This window comes from Frieseomelitta varia, unplaced genomic scaffold (assembly GCF_011392965.1).
Source record: "Frieseomelitta varia isolate USP_RPSP 00005682 unplaced genomic scaffold, Fvar_1.2 scaffold_992, whole genome shotgun sequence".
Classification (NCBI taxonomy): domain Eukaryota; kingdom Metazoa; phylum Arthropoda; class Insecta; order Hymenoptera; family Apidae; genus Frieseomelitta; species Frieseomelitta varia.
The window spans coordinates 15,754-38,839 of NW_025110803.1; the positions used below are offsets into that span (position 1 = coordinate 15,754).

Sequence of the window (23,086 nt, forward strand, 5' to 3'; positions counted from 1 at the left end):
TTATTTTGCTTTGTTTTATTTTGCAATTAAGATTCGATTGAGAAATAGCGAAGTTTTCTTCTTATTCCTTCCAGAGGAATAAAATCTCTTTTACGAATAACATTCAGATTATTGTGGCTCATTTATTGATGCAAATTTTTGTTTTTATGAATTTGAGAGATGGAGTATAGATTTTGGGGCGACGAAAAAATGCACACGATGCAAGTATAATCTTATTTAATATATTGTGTCGTATATAATGTGGTATATAATATTATTTATATATTTTTTGCGATATATTATTCAAAATTATTTTAACATTTTAATATTATATTATATAAAATTATTTTAATATTTTAATATTATATTATTTAAAATTATTTTAATATTTTTATATTATATTATTTAATATTATTTTAATATTAAAGTAATATTTAAAACATTCTCAAAATACATTTATTTCGTAGAAATTATTCCGTAGTTCCTTACTTCAACTTTTTCATTAAAGTGAACAATCTTTTTGTGTAAGAATAATGTTTTTTGTAAAGTTACGAGCTTCTTTTGAAGCAGGCAATGATACGATACCTGATAAACTTTGCTGGAACTTCGTTTATTTGAGTTAAACGTTCGGTAACAAAAAAAAAAAAAATACGGAAAAAATGGCATTACTGATAACACCTGAACATAGTACGAGAATAAATAAGAGAATCTAATCTTCCAAATATAATACAAAAATGGAATGTAAAGCAAGGAGCGGTCAAATATCAGAGCCTGCGACATTTTTAAAACGCAAATACATGTATAAAAAACCATGATACTCGATTAATATTGGTACGTCAACGTTTAAAAAACCATGCAACTTTTTAAATCCCCGTGGACACACGCAATATATTATGCCGCGAGGTTATCGATATTTTTCCATTTGGTCCATTTTATTGAACTTTTCAAACCTCCACCATTTTTTAAACTTTCAGATTCAATCACTATGATTTTACAATCCATGTAGACTCTCCTATCCCTTGAGTTTGTACTTTGATAATCGGTTTAGTCTCAACCGTTTTATTTGATCTTCAACGTTTCTCAATTTTATCTATTCTATTCAGCCTGATTTCTCATATCATTTCACTCAGTTTTCTAATTTTATTTATTTGAGTCCATTTTCAAATTCCAAAAATATTCATAAATCTACATATAATTGTTCAGTAATTTCTGGCAATGCAAAGTCTTGCGTCTCTTTAAAACATTTCCAGATTTTACGATTAATTTCGTTATTTGTTCGTTTATTATTTTTTATCCTCTTATTTCAACGATTTTATTTCATTTCAATTCTTTAGGATATTATTCCTACTGCGACTAGACTTTAACTCTGATTACATTTCCCTATCAAATTCTTCACATTTTAACTTTCGTTCTACTCGGTTTTTTATGCCCCCGTTTCATTTTAACCCTTATCTTCTTCTCGTTTTTCCAACTTGACACAGTGATAAAAAATCAGAGGACAAATGATCAAATTTACAAACACTTTTGTTAACAGTAAATAAACTAAACTTTGATTCCGATGTTCAGTATCTTTACATCCTGATCTTGCGCATTTCATAAGAAAAAAAATGTGTGAAAATTCACGCGAGGTACAAGTCGAGGATCAAATTTCAAAATTAATTATTTTCATTATTTTCTAATTTCTTTACTGTTAGCCACTTTTAGCCTTTTCCATTAAATCCTCGGAATATTATTAGCCCTACGACTAGACTTCTAGATTGTTTCTTCAAATTTCTTTCTCCTGTTTCCCCGAAACCTCTGCCAGAGTGGCGCAACGAGCCACCACGGGTCTTGACTTTCTTTTTTATAATTTAAATAAGAGGCTCGCATAGCGTCACGCGGCGTATTCCGGATCCCAGCGCGGAGGAAGCGGCTCGACGCGACTGTCGAGACGTGGAGCCAACCGCGTTGGAGGGAACGTGGTCGTGTTCCACAGGAAAGATGAGAAAGATTTGGGTTCGTTTCGTTATTCGAACGGAAGAGACGTGGTTTCCCTCGTTGCTAGCGCGAGGAACAGAGACACGCGTTGCATGAAAAACACTCGTGTTACTGGGAATACTGTGAAATCTAAACACGATAGTACCAGCGTTAGAACAAAATGAGCATCCATTCTATCAAAACTATCATTTATTGTAAAAAAAAACAGAAAGTTACGAAGCACAAGAAATACTTTTTTTTTTACACAATCGATGTGATATTTCAATTTCAATCAATAAAGTAATTGATTTAGATTAGGCTAGAGGTTCAAAGACACGTTACAGTCAAAAAGTATACGTTTTAAAGATTTAATGCGTTTAAGATTAAGGCAAAGATTCGTTCCGTGTCTCTCATTCAGTCTCTGAAAGTTTAAAACCACTCATTCTTATATTCTAACAATGTTATATTCTTATGTTCTAACATTATTATATCGAAGAATATTTTTTAATGATCTTAAAAAATCTCTGACACATCTACTTAGGTCCCATTTTAAAAATTTGAAAATTTAGAATAATCAGTTTTACTAAAAATTTAAAAAAAACGTCACTCGTTATATATATATTCTAATTTGTTAATATAGCACGCGTGCCCGAAATCTCCAATACGAAGAATATCTTTCAACGATCTTGAAGAAGATCTGTTATATCTATTTAGGTCGCTCTATAAAAATTTGAAAATAATATAAAAGTCCACGGTCCACTAATTACGATCGTAAGTACTGTGTAAATATATATTCTGCTGTTTGTGGCGTTTACGCCATCGCGCGCGATCATCGAGAGACGTGCCTTTAATCGTTATCAATGGACATGTCCGCCACGATCGATGGAACGCGTCGATCGGTCTCTTTGTAGGAGAGAAAAAAAGAAAAAAAGAAGAAAAAAACGATATCCAGGGTGCGATGCAACGATACATGCCTGTCGATAAAGTAAAAATGGAGGCAAAAGCAGACAATTATTTGGCGCCGGCGCCTCGTCATTATCATTACGCTCGCGATGCAGCTTTCTACGCTGGCAAACACGTCGTCAATGAAGATTGCATAAGTGGCTATCATTTGTTGCTAATTGCATGCAATTACGTAATATCCAACATTGGCAATTCTAATCTCTCTGCGTTTCTTTTTTTTTCTTTTTTTTTTTTGCTTGGCCGTACGATAGAAATAGACGGATGAATGTTTTGCTGCGAATAATATGTACACTATCACTCATAAATATTCGAACGACACTCGATAGTCGTATGTACGTACGTATGTATGTATGTATGTATTCCTTGAATAATTTCAATTGTAGCGAGACGTGCAATTTTTAGTCAATAGTGTTTGCGTCGTACGGAATATCAATGAAGTTAATGTTTTAATTAACAAAAGAGAAACTTCGCTCAGTTGTAAGTCAGGAAGAATATTGGTATTATTGTGGTCATTTAATCTAATTGTTTTAACTGCATTATTTAATAAAAATGTACTGATATATACCAATTGTAGATATCTAATTCAGTTAAAAATTAAAAAAGATTGCCACTGTTTAATTCAATGAAAATAATTATTATTATAATTATTCTAAATTTTCGCATATTTGTGCTACCAGTGCAAGCAGTTGAAATACAATTCTTGAAATATATATATATATATATATATATATATTATAAAAATATAAAATATATATTCTTAAGTATAAATATATAAATATTTAATTTTCAAGTTATAATATCAAATGTTAAAAATTAAATATTACACCACTATACGATGTTAGGCGAAAAATTGTTGTACTAAAACAATACCTAACATTGTGACGGACACTGTCGCAGAACGATAGTACGAAAACAAAATTCGTATAAGGTGAAATTTCACTTGTGAGAGATTCAAGATACGCACGTAATTTCAAACTAGTAAATGCAGTTTCACGTATTAAATCGTTGTCCAAGTTAAAAGAAAATCGTACGTGTTAAGAAATCGTTGGGGAATGCTCGCTTAATATTTTACCCAATTAAAACAGGATGGAATTCTAATGAAAAAACATCGTTCACGTCGTTTAGACTCTGCGGAAGAAATACGTCAGTCCGAGTGCGTTTCACAGCAAGGCACAGGTCAGTCACTGTTTGCACTTGACGAGAAAATACTGTTATTGATTCGATAAAACTAGACTAGATTATGGTGTTGCTCGCGTAATGAAAGCCCCTATTTTTTTTTACAAACAACACCGTTGCAACTCTGTGCCGAGCGTTGCTTTATCAAAGAACAGCGGAAACAGTTATCAACAGGGGCCACGATAAGCGGCCCCTGGTAGATTTAGCTTGCAACAGATCGTTAAAAAAGGGGTGTGGTTATTTAACATTATGTATTATGTCTCGTGTCATCCCTCTTCCTCGTGACGTCATTGCTTTCCAAGCGTATTATTCCTCTTCCCCGTAACTTCAAATGCCACGTAGAATGGAATTGTACACGTGTCGTTGGATTTTATGAATTTTAAACTTGTCATTTAGAAGCGTCCTTAGCACTATGAATGATAATTGTGCGTTTCCTCTATTAACAATTCGTTTCTATGTATTTCTGTGTATTCTATTGGGTGTAGAAATTAATTCGACACGTTTGCATTCTACTTCGAGGTCGGTAGCATAGTTCTATTTGAAGTCATACGTTGTAGACGTATATATTACACAATATATATTATAATATATTATAATATTTGAATATATTATAATATTTGAATATTTTAATATTGTAATATTATAATGTATTGTATACAATATATTCTCCTGAATACAATTGCGAGTGTAATATATTCTTCTTGATTTTCCAACAAGTAATTTAGATGTATCTAATCAAGATACAAAAGTTGAAGAATCGAGAATTCGAGAGAACTTGTTATTACAAAAATATAGACAGAAACTTGCTTCGTAACGCTGAATGATCCAAAATCGGAGTGTCTCCAAAATAAAACTAAGAAATTATTTTTTAAATATTAAGAAATTATTATTTAAATATTTTACATATCTCACAATCAGCTACAGTACTGAAACATTTAAATTATTTCACAATCCAAACGTTACCCTACTTAAACAACGCGTTGCCCTACTCAAACAATACACTTCCTTTATTATACTTCATTAACGCAATAAATCTACATTAGACATGATAGCAGCTTGACACGGACATTTTTCAAACTGCTCTCGCTCGAAGAAAGAACTTCCGACAAAAGAAAAATCTTCGACAAAGTTCTCACCAGGATCCCGACAAGTTCCAAGTAAAAGCTAGTCGAGAATGAAAGCAGGATGAAAACACAATTCGAGAAAATTCTGACAGAATCTGGAAGATCTTGGTTCAACCACGTTCTCTTTAAACGTGTAACCTTCACTCGCAAGTATACTTAGTCTTACCGAGATAAATCCTGCTAAAGAAAAGATTGGCAACTGCCTTTGGTTTGCAAAAAGAATCTGGCCAAATAAACGGAATTCGGCATAGTTTCAGATACATTTGGAAATACGAAACAGCATCAGCACTTAGAAATTAATTTTAATTAACGGAGAATATAAGCGAGAATTTTTACAAATTTCTTAATAAAATTTACGAACTTTCTCCTTTTTCTGGCACTTTCGTTTCTTCGATTCACTCACCAACGAAAAATTTCCATCGATTGGACGAAATTTAACGGATTGTGTTTAAGTTTAAAAACTTAGATTCCGGTGAAACTTATGAAAAAAAAAAAAAAAAAGAAAAAAGAAAAATAGATTCCCTCCGGGAGTATCTGGACGCGGTCCAAAAAAATCCTGAAAGGCCGACAATCTTGGTACCATCTTGGAAACTTTCTTGGTCTTTGTCGACGCTCGCCAGTCTCAGCGGGATGAAAAGAAAAATCCCAGAGAATATCCCAAGAAGAGAAGAAGAGCAAACGCGAAACTGCGAAAAGTACTTTGGCCAGGTTCTGCAGTAAATTTAGCCGGCGAATTCGCCGTTGGTTAGCCGAAAGTTGGGCTTGAATGGCAGACGGCTCCATTGACAGGTTCCTCTATTGTCACGATGCAACCCTTGAAGTTTTCCCGTTTCGAGAAAACTCCAAAAGCAGTGCCAGAGAATTTCCGAGAATTTCCGGGAACGCAGGTACCCGGTTCACGAGAGGAAACTTCTAAGAAGTTTTGAAGCTGGATACCTCCTGGTTCCTTGATACACGCCGCCGAACAGGTTTCCTTTTTTCCCCCCAAGGTTCGAAAATTCGCTTTGTCAGTGTCATGATTAGGATTCATACGTTTCTCGGTTTCTTGGTGGTCGTTCGGAGGGATTCATACGATAATTACAACGGCGCTCGAGTTTAGAATTTGCGTTTGGGATTCGTTTGATGAAGTTGAAGTTGATGTAATTGAAGTGTGGATTGTTGGCAAAGGTGTTTAGAAGGTGTTTGGTAGTTGCAAATAATTTGTTCATTGTGAAGAGGTGAACTTGGATATCGTGTTTGGTGTAACAATGTTTGAAGATGTGTGACAGTAGGTGAATTTGGAGACTTATATCGTGTTTGGTGTAACAATGTTTGAAGATGTGTGACAGATGTGAACGTACTTTTAATATATACAAAAATGTATAAAATATTCGAAATGTATATGTATAGCATTCAACGCTATTTAATATTCAATACTGATATTCTGTAGCTGACAATGAAATAGTTTCTCGTCCAGATTCCATTCTTTTAACTATCCTTATAAAGATGTGAAAATGGAGATTTGAACGATCTTGTTATAAATGTTACAAAGTATTCTATAAAATTATAAAATAACTAAAATTACGCACTGGAAAATCTCACTGTAAACTTCTAACATCTATCAAACTACATCTACCTAACCAAATCTAAGAAGCACGATATTTATCGAAAGTTCAAATCACGCAGTCATCAATTTCCCGCGGAACGTCGCGCAAAAATCCTGGCCAGAGAAAGCTCGAAGCGAGTGCGAAACAGGCGTTTCGCGAAATCCCGCCATTTATCAACATAATCATCTCGATTGTCGAAGCGATCAAACCTGCCACGCGCGTTGCAAACGTCCGCAGATCGATCGAACGCGCGAAGCTTCAACAAAGTTGTCGAGGAAAAAAATCGCCGGCCAAGTCCGAATTGAGATAACCCCCGTCCAATTATCGCGGCTGTCAGCGTGTTCTGATCGTCGGTTATTACTTCAAGGCCCAAGGTGAAATACCTTGAACGCGCGCGCGCTCTCTCGAGCGTGTACACGCGAAGCATCGCCGAGGTTTTCCAGCTTTTGAAACACCGCGAACGATTCTTCTGAAAAAATGAGATGAAAATGAAGGAAAATTGCCAAGCAAAAAATGTTACAATTCACGGGGTCTTCGGTCGCACGATAATATTATATAATAATAATCATATTATTATTGTTATAAATATTATTATATTATTATTATATAATAATATAATAATATTTATATGTTAATAATATAATAATATTTATATATTAATAATATTATTATTATATAATATTATTATAATAAATATACTATAATATTAGCTACTCTTTTTATCAGTGTTACCTTAACTGAGAACAAAGGACACTGCAACATGTAATTTTTTAATGCCCTGTAAAAAAAAAAAACTTTTACTCGTCACGTTTCTTCGTATCACACATATTCCCGAAATTCGATATTTTTCGGATGTTGCCAGTTAAAAGACTAAAAATCGTATTCCACATTACAACGATTTAGAAGTGTCTAAACGTTACGCGCATAATTAAATAATTCTTAAAATACTTGAAACTTCTTAAAAATGAGTTTTTAAAATCTCACTCTTCGACTACCTAAATGAGATAATACGTTGCTCGATTCGTCATTTTTTGAATGTTATGTGAGATCAAACGAACACGCGTAGACGTGTGTATACACGAGCTCGCGTTCACGTGTGGTACAATGTACAGAAGACTGGCGCCGAGCCGAGGCTTCCAACGGTCGCGACGTTAACCCCGTAATCACTTATGCAATCGGAAGACTCATCGAAGGATGTGTGACACGTATTATGCGGCCACACGCGTATTATAAATCATACGCGATCAGGATTTCAGGCATTGAAGTTATCGCGCACGTCCACTTACAAGCGAAGTATCGGCTGGCTTAAGGCGAGCTTGCACGAAATCGTCCGCCGGGTTGTAAACTGGGGTGAGAGGATGAGGATTATAGTCGATAGCATAATTACGTTCAACGGAGAGAAAGATAAGCTTGTTATTGTTATTGATTTTTTTAGTTTTAACTGCGAAGCAACTGATCACTTGGTTAGGTTAGGTTAGGTTAGGTTCAGGGGCAGTTTGTCGGGCTGATCCGTGTGGTTGTTGAAGCGGATGGTTGTGAGGTATACTAAATTATTTGAAGAATTATTTTTTACTATTATCGACAATTTCTATTAATAATTTACTCGCAATATTATCATTTACACTGTGATTAATTTACTCGCAATATTTAAATTTAAAGTGCAATGCAAGATCAGATGTCAGAATTTTGGTCTGGCGAAGATCCATTGATAACGTATGTCTATATACCATCGTATTATGCTATTATGTTAACAAAATGTATATATATATATATATATATATATATATATATATATATATATATATATATATATATATTAATAAATCGATGATATTATATTTTAATTATATATTATATTATATTGTTATTATATATTATGTTATATTATATTATATTATAATATAATATATAAAATTATATTATAATTGATGATATATCAATACACAGTGTGTTTCGTAACTTGTGGGACCCATTTCGGCAGCTGATTGCACGCCTAAAAATAATGGAAAAAAGTCATACAAATATATGTATCCCATCAATTTTGTTTAAAATTTAACTTGCTGGTCCGCCACAGAAATGCAACGAGATCAGATGAAATATATCGCGAAGGAACGATTCAATTTCGTCGCACGATACGAAAGAAAGAATCGACGATGAGAAGATCGTTTCTTACGTCGCAGAACTTCGTCTCATCGATTATTGATCGTCGGTCGATCGAACGAGTACGATAGCTTCCCCCGGGTGGTTCTTTTTCGGGATTTTTATCAAGACCCGCACCGGGATTTCGTTTCCAACTAATCGAGACTGAAGTTCATGGACTGGCAGCACCGATGCACCGGCTGAGCAATGGAATGCCACTTTTACCTTAACGGACGTTTCCAACGATCCGTCCGGTAAACCGAGCGAGCCAAAAGCGAGGGAACTCGTGCTTCACGAAGCCGAGCCGATGAACGCGCTCGCGATTCGTTGTACACCTGTCTCGCAGGTTACTTCTTATTTCGGGTATAAATACGAGAGTCGATTGTTTATGCGAGAATTTCGCGACGGTACACCGGTAATTGGACGCTAATTTCGGACGGTGCTTAAAAAGAAATTTCAATATTAGACTCGTTCTAGGGAATTGAGCGAATGTTTCAAGATTCTCTCTGACGTTTAACGTTTAAAGTAATTAACCGAGAAACCAATTGGTGCTTATTGGGCGAAATTTTTTTTATAATTTGCAGGTTTCTCCACCCCTTTACTAGTATTAGTTTCGTCCATTTTTCTCCAGTTTTTTTCGCTTACAATTGGTTAGATATTCGAACGAATATGATTTCCATGGCACGAGTATTTTCATTGTTGTAACATGTATAAATTTATTGCGTATTTAATTCACAACTTCGAAGATATGATTGAAAAAAGGTAGAAAATTGTGTCGTACATTGAATTTCATTGAAAGCACTGTATTTCGTGTATTTTTCCATGTCACGCGCAATCCTGCGTTTTAAAGTTGTCCACGAATAAAAATAAAAGGATAAATACATAATAATATAATAAAATAAATAATACATGTAAAAATAATACAAACAAATACATAAAAATAAAGAAAAACTTAAAAATTCGCACTTTTTTTATAAAAAAAAAAAAAAAAGAATAGTGTTGATTAAATTTATTAATTGTCAAATATAATTTCGTCATCTTCTGCGTGTTTCATGCCGTGTTACACTTGTTATTGCAAGCAATCAAATATCGCGAAACATCGATGCATAAATTCTAAATTACTTATCATCCAGAACCGATATAACAGATGCAAAAAAAGAAACGGCTGTTCGAACGCCCTCGAAGTGTACTCGTCATCGTCGAGAAATCTTTCACAGAGACATCTCTCGCCACAGCGATCCGGCTTCTTCGACGGCTGCGAGGGGCGTGAACGCTTAAGAAAAAAAGATTATTTCGCTAGTTAAACACTAATTAGCCCCGGGCGGCAATTCACTCGGTCCGGACGACGAGGCATTGCCGAAACGAGGACGTTGATCCGACTTGAAGCCGAGTTCTTCAAACCTGCAGTACAACCAACTAATAATCACGTAATGAGCCGCGATTCTTTCTGTTGGCGCTTCCACGCGAAATAGCGTGTCCATTAATTCCTCGGCGCGTTTTAATATTGGAACCACCGAGGATTGTCAAGTATAAAATAGAACTCGCATCAAAGGAGTTGAAGTGGAAGAAGTAGCAGGAAGGAGCACAGGCTTCTGTGGTCGTTTATTTTTGGGAAACATCGTTTCCAAATAATTGAAAAATTGGAAATATAAAAAAATTGTGAAAATGTTGACAAGATATTTAATAATATATTACTTTCTCGTAGTATTGGAGTTTTAATGAATCGCACTTAAAAGTTGGAACATTGTTACTTCTCATGAGTAAAATACAAGAGTAAAGAGAAAATTTTCGAGCCAGGGTCACACGCAAAGATTTGTTCCATTTGTATTAAATATTACGTCGAGCATTTTTCATTCGAATATTTCATACATTTTTATATGCTGGATAATAATTATGATTAATTTAAGCTTGATTGCATTATTAACCGCGTGACTAATGGAGTTACTCATTGAACACGATTGCACCGCGATGAGTAGGTATTATTAGACACAATATACTCGCATCTGAGCAATTCACGCATTCCACTTTAAATTACTAGTTCTTGGGTTTCAACGTTCGGTATCCACTGATTTCTCGAACGAAGTTTAAAAAAAACAGCAGAGGAAAGAGAATTTCGATTCTCGAATTACGATATTCGTTGCATTTGAAAATATTAAGGGAAAGAGAACCTGCGCGGGAATCTTCATAAATATATCATTTCGACGCGTGTACAATATCGTTGCGCGTGAACGTTGACATTTCGTGCAGAAGATAGTGAGTGGTACCTGTATTACAAGCTGTATATACGTGCAGTTTTATTAACGGTACGAAACGGAGAGGACATTTTCTTGTCCACCCGCATCCATGGCTGCATAAATGCAAATTTAACAATCGCTTATCGGGAACGTGTTACACGGCGATAAAGGGGCGAACAAGCTGGAATAAAGGCACCGACTCGAACAGAAACCGGGCTCACGGGTATAAATGGCTTATTTAACAGAGAGGTGGAACAACTGGGAAATGTTTATTTCGAAGAAGAAAGACTACTGAGAGCTTCTCTTTTAAAATAAACGAGAAAATAAACAGAAAAGAAAGAAAAGGTTTAGAACGACTGCAACGCAAGAAACGTTCAGATGATAAGGCGAAGACTAAACCTGACGAGAAGAATGATTTTTCATTTTAATTCGGCGAGAAAAATTCAATAAATCTTCAATTTATGTATCGTTGCTTGCAGTGAAAACTCTTTGAACCACAATTTATCCTTAATGTTGTATCGTTACGATATAATCTGTTTCTCAGAATTATTGATTCGTGTTTCTCTCGTCAAAATTAAAGGTAAGTAATTACTTTTTATAAATGATCAACTTTAAAAGAATCTGGAATACTTATAACAAAGTAAATAATAAAAAATAAAATAATAATGTAAATTTTAATAATGTAAAACTTAAAATATAATAATATAATATAATATAGTAATATAATAAAATAAAATATAACAATATAATATAATATAATAATATAATAAAATAAAATATAATAATATAATTAAAATATAATATATAAAATATAATAAAATAACTTAAAATATAATCAATTGTAAAAAATAATCAATTACAGAGAATGTCTAATAATTCAACAAAATTTCAGTATTAGTCGAATATATAATGTAATATACATATATTTCAATACCATAAAAGTAACACAACATGAATTTCAATATTAATCAATACAAAGTTAATAACTTAATTTCAACCGGCACAAGAGGAAACGTAGCCCCAACGTAGCCTCGAGCAACCCTAATTTAACCTCAACCCCTTCAGCCATCTTCGCATCCCCGTCAATAAAAAATCATCCAACCGATAAAAAGACAATACATTTCGAACCTGCCTGTTCTAAATCACAATTCAACGCGCCAACAAGAAAGAAGAGCAAGACAAAAGAAGAATTCCCTCGAAAGAAGACACTCTCTGTAAAAGAAAAAAAAAAAAAAGAAAAGGAAAAACAAAAAAACGAAAACCTTAAAAAAAAGTCAAAGAAACGGAAGAATCACGAACCAATGTGGCACGATGCCCCACGTGTTCGAAAAGGTTCTGCAACGACCGTCGTACAACTGACGAGAATCGCGCCGAAATTTATTTTCTCGTAGGACAATGAATTTCGTACAATCGACGGGGCTCGTCGTCGTGGCGAAAGAAATCTTCGTGGCTTGCTTCGAAGGGGGAAAACGTTGCGAGGCGTATCGTAAAAAGATGGGTAAGCACCGAGCGGAACATTCATGCTCTAGTGAAATTAAATACTAGCACAGCGAGAGTGAGCGCGTACAGAGCCGCCTCAAAGCCATTTAAACTGACGGCCGGAGGCTAGGATGCTCGCCTGGCTTTCCACCGGCATAAATCTTCGGCCGACACGACGCGACGTGCCGGCCACGTGGTGCAAACTGCTGGTAACGATGGCCATTTCGTCGCGGTCACTGTCCAAACGGACTCGTCCTCTTTGCAAACGGCTGAATTTCCCAAATTGCCCAATTATCTGCCGATCTATCTTCTATTGAACTCTGACGGATATCACATCAGAGATTAACTGAATATGATTTGTTAATTTAAAACAATATCTATTAGGATAGGAGGATTAAAAGTATGAAATCACACTTCTTATCTTTTTTTTTTTTTTTTTTTTGACAACCAAAGAATGGAAGTAGCGATTGAAAATAGACATGCCAAAAATCTATCATTGAGTTTATTGTTTATTGTTTATAGTTCATAGTTTAACGTGTTTCAGCGTTAAGGAAATTTGCAGTTAAAGTTACATTTAAGATAGTTTAAGTAGCAGATTAGTATCATATTAGTATATACAAGTATATGTGGGATTTGTGTAAGTATAAGACAACCGGAAGCCATCGTTAAGCCGCAAGGCAAGAGGTGTGATAAATAAATATCTTATCGTCTTTGTGCGATCTCCTTTTTTTATTTCGTCTGCGACGAAAATATAGAACTATAGAATTAAAGAGATCGAAATGTATAAAAATGTAGAATTGCTTTGAAATTAAAGTAGAAGCAGAGATATAAGTACACGTGCTAGGAATCATCCTGTATAAATTCCGCGGTAAAAATTCCGCGAGAAGCCAAGCGGATATTTAAGTACCAACAAATATCCTCGAAGTACCATGCATGAAATATATTATATTCCGAAACATCTCGTGCTGCAGCCGTGCAATGCCAGGAATTCATTACAAAGGAAGTATCGCTGTCATTTGGCTTAGGAATTGCGTTGAGTTAAAAATATTACAAAAATATTATACGCCAATACTCGTGGAAAGAAAGTGTAATTATCGGCTGCTAAAAATATGTGCTCCGTCATAGCTATCATTTTGCCTTGGCAATAAATGTTATGCAGTGAAATATGGCTTTTTAAAAACAACATCAAAAATACTTTTCTTAAACTTCTTTACACATTTTGAGACTGTGGTATCGCCTCTTTCACAATCTACTAGAAAACAGAGTAAAAAAGAAAAAGAAAAAAATCAGCATCTTTATGTTGAATAAAAGACGAAAATTATGCAAATTCACAGATCATACTAATGTGAGACTTATCTTTTTTTCTCTGAAGATATTCCAATTTGTTTCTGAACATTTCAGGCACACAAAATCTACCTCGTCAGTCTCTTTTGTATGAAACGCTGCGCCATCATAGTTGTTATACGCTTCTGTAGTTAAAGAACCTATTACAATTGTATTTAATTGCCCTGTTCACACGAAACAGTTTCTTCTCCAACGTCGTAATGTGGCAACAGTAATCATCTGTTTCACAACACATTTGTCATAAAGCAATCACAATGAATTCATGATATTTAATTTATTGTTGTCTGCAAGTTGACACAGTATTACTTATTGAAACCAATTTTAATTTGAATTAAATTTCACGTTTCGATGGTTAATGTAAATTTATTTATTTCAATAACGTGTTGATAATTGTCACGTACTACACGAAGCAAAATGCTCGTACTTGCTTTTATCAGCAATAGACAATAACGAACATGTTCCATTCATTACTAAAATTTCATTCATCAGACAGCACAGGATGTTCTTCTTGTGAAACGCACGCATACAGACCCAGGCAGACTGCGATTAATAGAGGCACGCTAGAAATAACACTAAACTCTAATTAATAGGCGAACAATAACGACGAACACGGCGAAAGTTAATGAATGCAATTTGAATTTTAAATTCCATCGATAGGATCTGGGGATTAAAAGTGAGGAGATAATGATTAGCGCTTTTAGTTAATTAATGCCAGTGGTCGTATTATGTTTTACACAATCAGTGTGATAATAACTTTTGCCATTAATGTGCAACTAAAAACGCTATTAATTACCAAACATTTGGAACTTGTAATTGTCAATCATTTTATACGTGTAATATGAAATACTAATAGGTACTTAGACATATTGAAAGCATGCAAATAATTATTTTACATAATAGCAGATTAGATTATATTAGAAATTAAATACTCGTAATTTACTATTACTATTATTTATAGTTATTATTACTAACTTGGTTCATCAGTCAATATTTTATATTAAAATATATTAAATATATAATAATATATAATATAAATATATAATATATAGTAATATAATATATAATAAAATAATATAATATATAATATAATAATATAATAAATAATATATTAAATATATTTAATATATTAAAATCAAATAAATGAAACATTGGTACTACTAGGTTACTAAAAATATATAAATAACTATTTTATGCGATAACACACTAACACTAGATATTATGATATTTCCACTTTGATACGATTTACAACTGGTATTATCAGTTTGACAATATTATTATTGTTATCGTTCGAATGAACCTACTAGTACATGACTAAACGTTAAGTTTCAGACGAGATTGTTCCGACGATAATTAGTCTCGTACAACAAACAACGAGCCGAGACCACAACTTGCTCTAGACTTATTGTCGCAATTTCATTGTATGTTTATCCTGACTCAGTAATGAACCACCGTAATACGATCGTGACTACATCACTGCCACTACTGTTTGTCAATGTCAATGTCACGATACTGTGACCACGACCATGACCAATGCCATAAAAATGATGCATTTACAACGAAAATTGTTTATCGTGTCACGTTGTTTCTATTGGCGTAGCTACTTCCATCACAGCAATTAGTATCGTAAGCATTTAATAACAGCATATATCTTCTCTTTATTTTATAATAACAAACAATACAATGAAATATAAATAATAGTAAATTATCCAAAAAGAGATAGCACAGGTTCCTAAAGAAATTTTAAAAGATAGTCTTTGTGTGAAAATGCTATTTCAAAAAATAGTCTATTGCTATGTTATGCGCGACAAGTGTAGGCACGACTTCTGCCTTAAATATTGTTACCCAGAATTACGTTAAAAAAAATATATATATATTATAGCAACTCAATCCTTGCAATTAAGGTTACATTTCAATAATTTTCCATTTATCTGCTCGTCGAACCTAATCGTCTTTCCTCCAACCAGTCATCGAACCATCGACGATCAACCGAGATATCCGGCCATCCGGTTTTCACCGGGGCGTCCAACGCAAGACGGTCGTGATCGTTCCGATTTACTCGGCCGTAGTACTACTCCAGCGTAGGCACTTATTGTTCAGTCGTTACGACGTCGTCTGGTACGCGTTGCAACATCCGGTCGCGTAAAGTTGCACGCGCGTACGAGGACCGACGGATTCGTAGTAACCTCGTGGTTACACGTACGTGCAAACGAGCCGAGGAGCCGCGAGTTTCGTGCACGAAGGACATTCCCACTCCTACGCGAACCGTTTCTTTCTCCCATTCAAATTATCCGGCGGAAGTGGCCCTTACTTTCCCTACACGCGTACACGCTTCAGAAATTTCTCGTCTCGGCCGCAGAAACGGAGAACGAAGAAGAAGCACCGGCTAACGTTCAATCGCCGGATACGACGACGAGAGAGGAGAAGGGCCTCTACTCGCATGCATGCACGGACGGTTCCTCGAGTTTGTTCGCGATAATGCGATTCTACGTTCTGTAGCGACGATAGTAACGTGGCAGCGATTCGCGAGCGGCGGCCCTGCACCACGAGATCGGCCGAACAATTTTTATCAAATTCTTCTAACGACGTGTTGAATAGGATTAAATTTTATTTGGCTCTGAGATCGAATAATGGTATAAATATAAGTAGTGGTAAACAATAGGAAGAAATTATTATATCGATGACAAGGATGAATAATGTAATATTGTATTTTATTCCAGAGTTAATCACAGAGTGATTATCAGTGAATCGTCCGTAAAGCGTAGAAAAATATGTTTTTGGACAATTTTCAATAATTATTGTGATTATAATTATTGATGGTGGAGAAATATCGAGGCTGAAATTCACGTGTTATTTTCTAAGGTCTATGAAATTATTGTATTACAAGGGAAGATACTTTGTTGTTTTTCTGAATTGCTATTAACTTGTCTTAAAATGCAGGGAATAGTACTAGTTCGTTTGTGATAATTTAGAATAGAAATCAATAGAAATCGGAGCTATTACTCCACCATGGTGAAAATATGTTATTTAAAAATCTCAAGGTGATCTCCATACTTTTATTTTATTTTAATTTCTTAAAACAATCATAGATACATCCCTCGATCACCAGTCTAATCATACATATGCATGATCTTTCGATTTCACGTCTACCAACGACGTAACAATTTATAATTCACTGCTTCCGTCAGTTCTCGACAAAAGAACGAAATTTCTCGTTTCTTGTCACGTGTGCAACAGACACCTGAAGAACATTGTTCCTCGCCGGATGGAACAAGATTCTTTGATGTTTCTCATTTGATGTTTCTTCTGACAAAATGATCCACCAACTTTTACGCTAGAGAATGTGGATAAGAGAAAACAGCAAAGAGGGTGAAAAAGTGCAGAAATTTTAACAACAACGAGCAAAGAATTTCGATGTTGTACGTGAACGAATGGAAACGAATGAGTCCGGACTTATCCGAACTTCTTCGAGTCAATATCGGATTGTGATCACATGGAACCCAGGCCACGTTATTAGACGTTTAAACGTAGCCTCGATGCAACCATGCGTGTAAATCGCATTTCGTAAATCGTGAAATTAAATGTGATAAGAAATCGTTATGTAACGTTTAACACGAAGGTTTATTGCTTCAAGTTCAATGAAAAGATGCAAATTTCTTTTCAGAAGGTTGTTGAAACAAAGCTGTCAAGTATGGTATTTATATTTCTTAAGAAATATATAATGGATATGTTCGTTAGTAAACATATGATAAAGATACTCTAATTTCCAGAATTTCAACAGGTTACGTCTTATTGATTCCCTAGTGACTCATGGCACTCGTTCGATGGAATGCGTTTCTTACATAACGTCCACGTGGTGTCGATAATACAAAAACGAAAGATTAACATGTCTACTTTCAACAATTTCGCACATCCATCTACATAAAATCGAAATCAAAACGAATCAAAACGAATCAAAAACGAATTCCCCTCGTCGTGAACCATAAATTCTAGAAAGTTCGCAAAAACTCACGAGCAAATCGTAAATTTGGCTCTGCAGCGAGGCGAAGAAAAAAAAAAAAAAAGAATAAGAAGTCGATAAAAAGTTACATTTCTGCCGAGAAAGGGCAGCGTTTCTTGTCCGTGTGCGGCGATTGAAAGGTTTAAGTCCCGTGACGAGATATTTCCACCTGTTCGCAGGTTTCACCGGAAACGATGAATCCCGCCACACCATCGTGGGGCCCCTAGGACAAATCATTCACGTCGAAAAAAGAAAAGAAAGAGGCTCCGCAGGTCACAGACGGTCTCTGAAGAAAGACCGGCAGGTTGAAAACGCTACCTTCTGGTTCCGTGGATCTCGTGGCCGTCCCTGAAATAACGCAAGACGCCGAAGGTGGCGAACCTGTAGGTGGCAGCCGCGCTCTGGGTTCCTGTTACACGATGCGAGTGCGGCACTGGCGCCCCAGTCACGCTGGCCGGTGGTGGGGGGGCATTTCACGTTCCACGTGACACGCTGGCGCCTTGGTGGTAGGGATCGATCCGTGGTCACGTGACCACTGGCGCCGAGATAGTGGGGACGCACCTACCACCCCTTCGAAAGAACGAACTGGTGAAGACCGAGCTACGACAGGAAGACCGGCGGCATTCTGACCTGGTAAGTCGCCAGTGTCGGATCGTGAGACAGTGTGCAAGAACGAGGTATCGCAGGACATTTAAATCGACCGTGCGAACGGAACGTCTTTACAAGCGAAACGGGTTTTTTTTTTTGACATTTTACCGACCCGCGACGTGACCACAATCGGCGAGAGACCACGAGCAACACGAGGTCGGACAACGTTTATTTATTAGAATCCCAAAGGTCCTACTACCGATCATTTTTATTCAATCGCTGCCAGTGTGTGTTCGTCGTTCAATTCTTACTTGTTGTTCTCTCTGACTGAGAGAGAGAGAGAGAGAGAGAGAGAGAGAGAGAGAGAGAGAGAGAGAGAGAGAGAGATTGCTCTGAGAGGAACATACGCGAAGAAGAAAAACAAGGAGAATAAAAAAAAGTACCATACCGCGACTGAGACAGAGAAACCAGCGACTACGTCAAACGGCAGAAAATAAGCAGAGACGGAAGGAAAGTGTTGTTGTGCATGGAACGCAAGGAATAACAAAACCTGTAGATCGGCAGTTTTTTTTTTTTTTTTACCACGACGTCGTCGAACCCCGAAAGAGTCACCGGCGGTTGTATACATTGTTTTCGCGTAAACGGCCTCTAGGTGAGTGATATACGAAAGTCATCGGCCGAAACCAAGGTCCTGTTCGACGTGTACGTGTACACGCGTAACGAACACACGCACGTACACGCGTGTATCCCCGCTGTATGGTTGTAGTTTGTGAGCAGTGTTTCGAGAGTAGTGTACCTGGGCCTGAGGTAAGGCGTTTGTCGACGTGCGAATTCGCGTGAACTTCTCGTCGTCAGCCGCGGCCCCCGTATCTTTACGATCGATTCGTGCATGCTCTGTCTGGCCGCGTCGGCGAAAAACGGTTTGGCAACGTGGCGCGTGAATAAAGTGACACCGCGACGACGACGACGGCGACGGCGACGGCGACGACGACGGCGGTGAGAGGAGACAAAAAACCGAACAGCAGGGGAGAATCTCGCGCACGGGGATTTGCACGTTGCGCGTCGTCGACCAACAGAATCTTGACAGATACGTAAGCGAACCGCGGTCTATACGTCAATTTTTCTTCGATCGCCAACATCAATAGCAACAGCAACGGCAGCAGTCATCGTGTACACAGTTGAGGAGGCGGAGGAGGAGGAGGAGGAGGAGGAGGAGGAGGAGGAGGAGGAAAAGGAAAAAACGAGAGAGGTTGTACCGCCAACGTTGTTTCTCTCTTGTCGTGCGTGTTGCGAGAGAGGTTAGAAACGATCCACGGGGAACATGGATCTGCTCTGTTGCGAGACCACCGACACCGAGTGCCGAGCGTACAAGGATCCTGTCCTGCTCGACGACGATCGTGTGCTGCAGAATCTCCTGAAAACCGAGGAGAGATACTCGCCCAGCACTTCTTATTTCGAGTGCGTGCAGACGGAGATCTCGCCGCCCATGCGCAAAGTCGTCGCGGAGTGGATGTTGGAGGTGAGCAACTGTTTCCGGTCCACGTGTCGCCCTTGAATTTCCCAAAAATTTTTTTTTATCGCCCAATCGATCCTTATCTCCTGTAATCTTACTAATCGAGCGGACAATTCTACCGTGTCGAGTTTTTTTTTTCTTTTTTTTTTTTTTTTTTTTCGAAACGTCACGACAAAAAGTCGGTTGGCCTTTCGTTGGCTGCTATACACGATGAAAGTTGTCGAAGCAGGGAGATTCAGTTGTTTCTTTTTTTCTTTTCTCCGAAAGTCGAAAGGATCACGAGAGTTGTACCAGGATTTTGATCGTGATTCGGTAATTAAATTCCTATCTAGTGAAAACGAGAAAGACTACACATACATATCTCGGTTATCATTTTTTCTTTTTTTTTCTTTTTTTAACGCTCGCGTTACATAAACGTGCGGCAGTGATCTCTCGCGTGGGCCATTTTTATGCAACTAGTCTATTTATCGACGATCTATCGCTGTAACTATTTTAATAATTTATCTATAGATATTTTTCTCTCTCTTTCTCTCTCTCTCAGTCTCGTTTTAAAGTTCCGAGTACTTGTAACAAGTGTCGCAAGTGAGCCGATGTGAAAGTATATTTTGCCTGTCATCGCGAACGTTAACAGATCGTAACATGTACGTACATACAGTGATTTTCGAGAGTCTTTTTCGCCTGGAAGGAGTCTCGTGACGGGGATTATATTCTTCGAATATTCCCCGCTGTTAATAACCAAGGGAACCTTCTCCCTTCGCGTCGAGTGTATGCACGTTACGACGTATGCATCGAACAGAGAATTCCAGGTACATACACATATCGATGGTATTTCCGGTTCGAGTGGCGCGTGGAAAGCTCGCGGAACGGGGGGGATGTCGGCTTATTTTCGGCCGCGGAACGTGAGACAGACAGACAGAAAGCGTGGTCCGGTGACGTCGAACGCTCGTCCGCCGTGGTCCCTTTAAAATTTAAAAAACACCACGCGTTCGTCGCGTAGGTAATATGCCTTTCGGTTGCTAGCGTCGTTCGCTGTTTCTTCGCTGTCATTCACGAGCAAGCCGAATCATGTCAGTGGTATCACTGGCGTTACGTCACCCGTGCGTTGCCAAATGCGTATCGATACATACTTACGAACGGACGCGAAACTCGCGACCGAGAAACTCTCGGAAGCGGTTTTGAATTCCTGCGCCTTCTCGCCGAGAAAAACAGTGAAATCACGGTCAGATCGGTGTCCCTCCGATGATCGTTTGTTCTGTTTGGTAACAGAGTATATCTTTCCTTTTTCTGTTTCTTTCTTTCTCTGCTCGCGGAGATAACGTTCGTAACGGTAACGATTTCTTTGTTACGTTGCGCGTTCGGCTTCGAGTTTCGCATACTCGAGTGGCGTCAGATCAACGATCGTCGCGATCGTTTTCTTCTTCAACTGTTCCTCTCGAACTCCTTGGTCGTTGGGAAGCAAAACATTGGAGTTTCGTTATCGTTTTGAGGAAATATGTATATATATAAATGTGACATTGTTTGACGTTCGATATTCAGGCCACGAGAGTTTCAAAACATTTAAAACGTTGCAGAGTGAAATCTCTTGTCAATTTCTCTCCGATCGGTTGGATTTTCCTTTTCTGTAACGTTAATGTCAGCATTAGCATTTAGTATCAATATAATGTCAAATTATTAATAACTTAATGTTAATGTTCAAGTATATTTTTCAATATATGTACATATCACGAGCAGATCGATCGATCGATCGAGAGTCGAAAACTCGCCAAAATCTCTAGGCTTTCTAATGGTGTCTGATGTAACTCTAGTTAAATTAGAAATCGTTGTGAATCGCACAGTACAGTATCGCGAAACTATACCCAAGATATTTAAAATACCGGTTGTATAACTCATTTTATAATTACCGATAACAACAGCTGGATTTATCAAATCTACGAGTCTATAAATCTTTGCTCCTGATACAGTATACGTATATATGTGTGCATACGTTACATTTGTTATTTTGCTATTCATAAATTCACTCTGGTATTTAAAGATCCTGTGTCGCTAGAATTGGAAGTCAGTCGATTCGATTTAAACGATTATTGCAATTTTATATTGCGTGAAAATTTCTCATTCGATTTTAAAGTCAATTTTTTTCAACGGCGTTAAAAGTAAAGCCTTCTCTGCGTTCTAATTTAATACAAAAACTTGTGATCTCACTTTTTCATTCAATTTACAACTGGCGAGAACAGCGCCAGCCACTCAAGATGTTTACACCATGCCAAATACTTACTAATTGCATGTTCTTTAAAGATACTTTTGTTAATGTTAATTGTGAGGATATTTATCGATATTTTAAGATTATTAAATTATTAAAAAATTTGTTGATAGTAATATAATTGAAATGATATATTTTATATATGATAATAATTCAAGATTTCAGAATTAATTTAAGAATGTTAGATTTCTATTAATTTAGAGTATTTGGTTTTATTAATTTTTGCATTAATAACCAAAATCGTTTAAATCAAATATTCTATAACTGATTAATTATTAAAGTTTCCAATGGTTCGATGTTATCAGTTGAAAGTTAATGTTAACATTAATCACGTTAATCCAAGTGTCAATCACTACCTTACCATCAAACAGTTATTCATTAATTTCAGAGAAAAATCAAGTCAAATTTTCAGTAGTTTAATTTCGATCGAAGAGACGTCCACAATTATTTTATTACTATCACAATTAATTTAAATTAAATTAAATTTAAATTAAAAAACGATTCTTAAGAATCCCCGAGTAATACCCGAAATTTATCGAATTTTAAATCGTGACTCAGCGATCGTTGACCAATCATGTTAAGGCGAAAGATGTTAATGGCGTTTAAATACCCCGCGAAGTTTCTTGAACGATCGGCAGCCTTTTAACCAGGTCGATTTTCTGCGGTTCAAGGTCCGGTTTATTCAGCTGTCGATTGCCTTTTCTTTTTCTTTTCCTCTTTTTTTCTTTTCCTTTGCACGATTAATTACAAC

General features: G+C 36.6%; 1 protein-coding gene across 3 annotated transcripts in view; it reads left to right on the plus strand.

Moving 5' to 3' along the window:
* Window positions 1-18,338: 18,338 nt before the first annotated feature.
* LOC122538402 (G1/S-specific cyclin-D2) overlaps window positions 18,339-23,086 on the plus strand; it is a 63,839-nt gene continuing 59,091 nt past the window's right edge. For 2 of the 3 annotated variants that reach the window (XM_043672435.1, XM_043672436.1), the window contains exon 1: window positions 19,784-20,084. In XM_043672435.1, the coding sequence (XP_043528370.1) occupies window positions 19,887-20,084 (198 nt within the window). In that variant the 5' untranslated portion in view covers window positions 19,784-19,886. Of the gene's footprint in view, window positions 18,611-19,783; window positions 20,085-23,086 lie in introns of those variants that run through there. The other variant, XM_043672437.1, reaches the window with a different exon arrangement.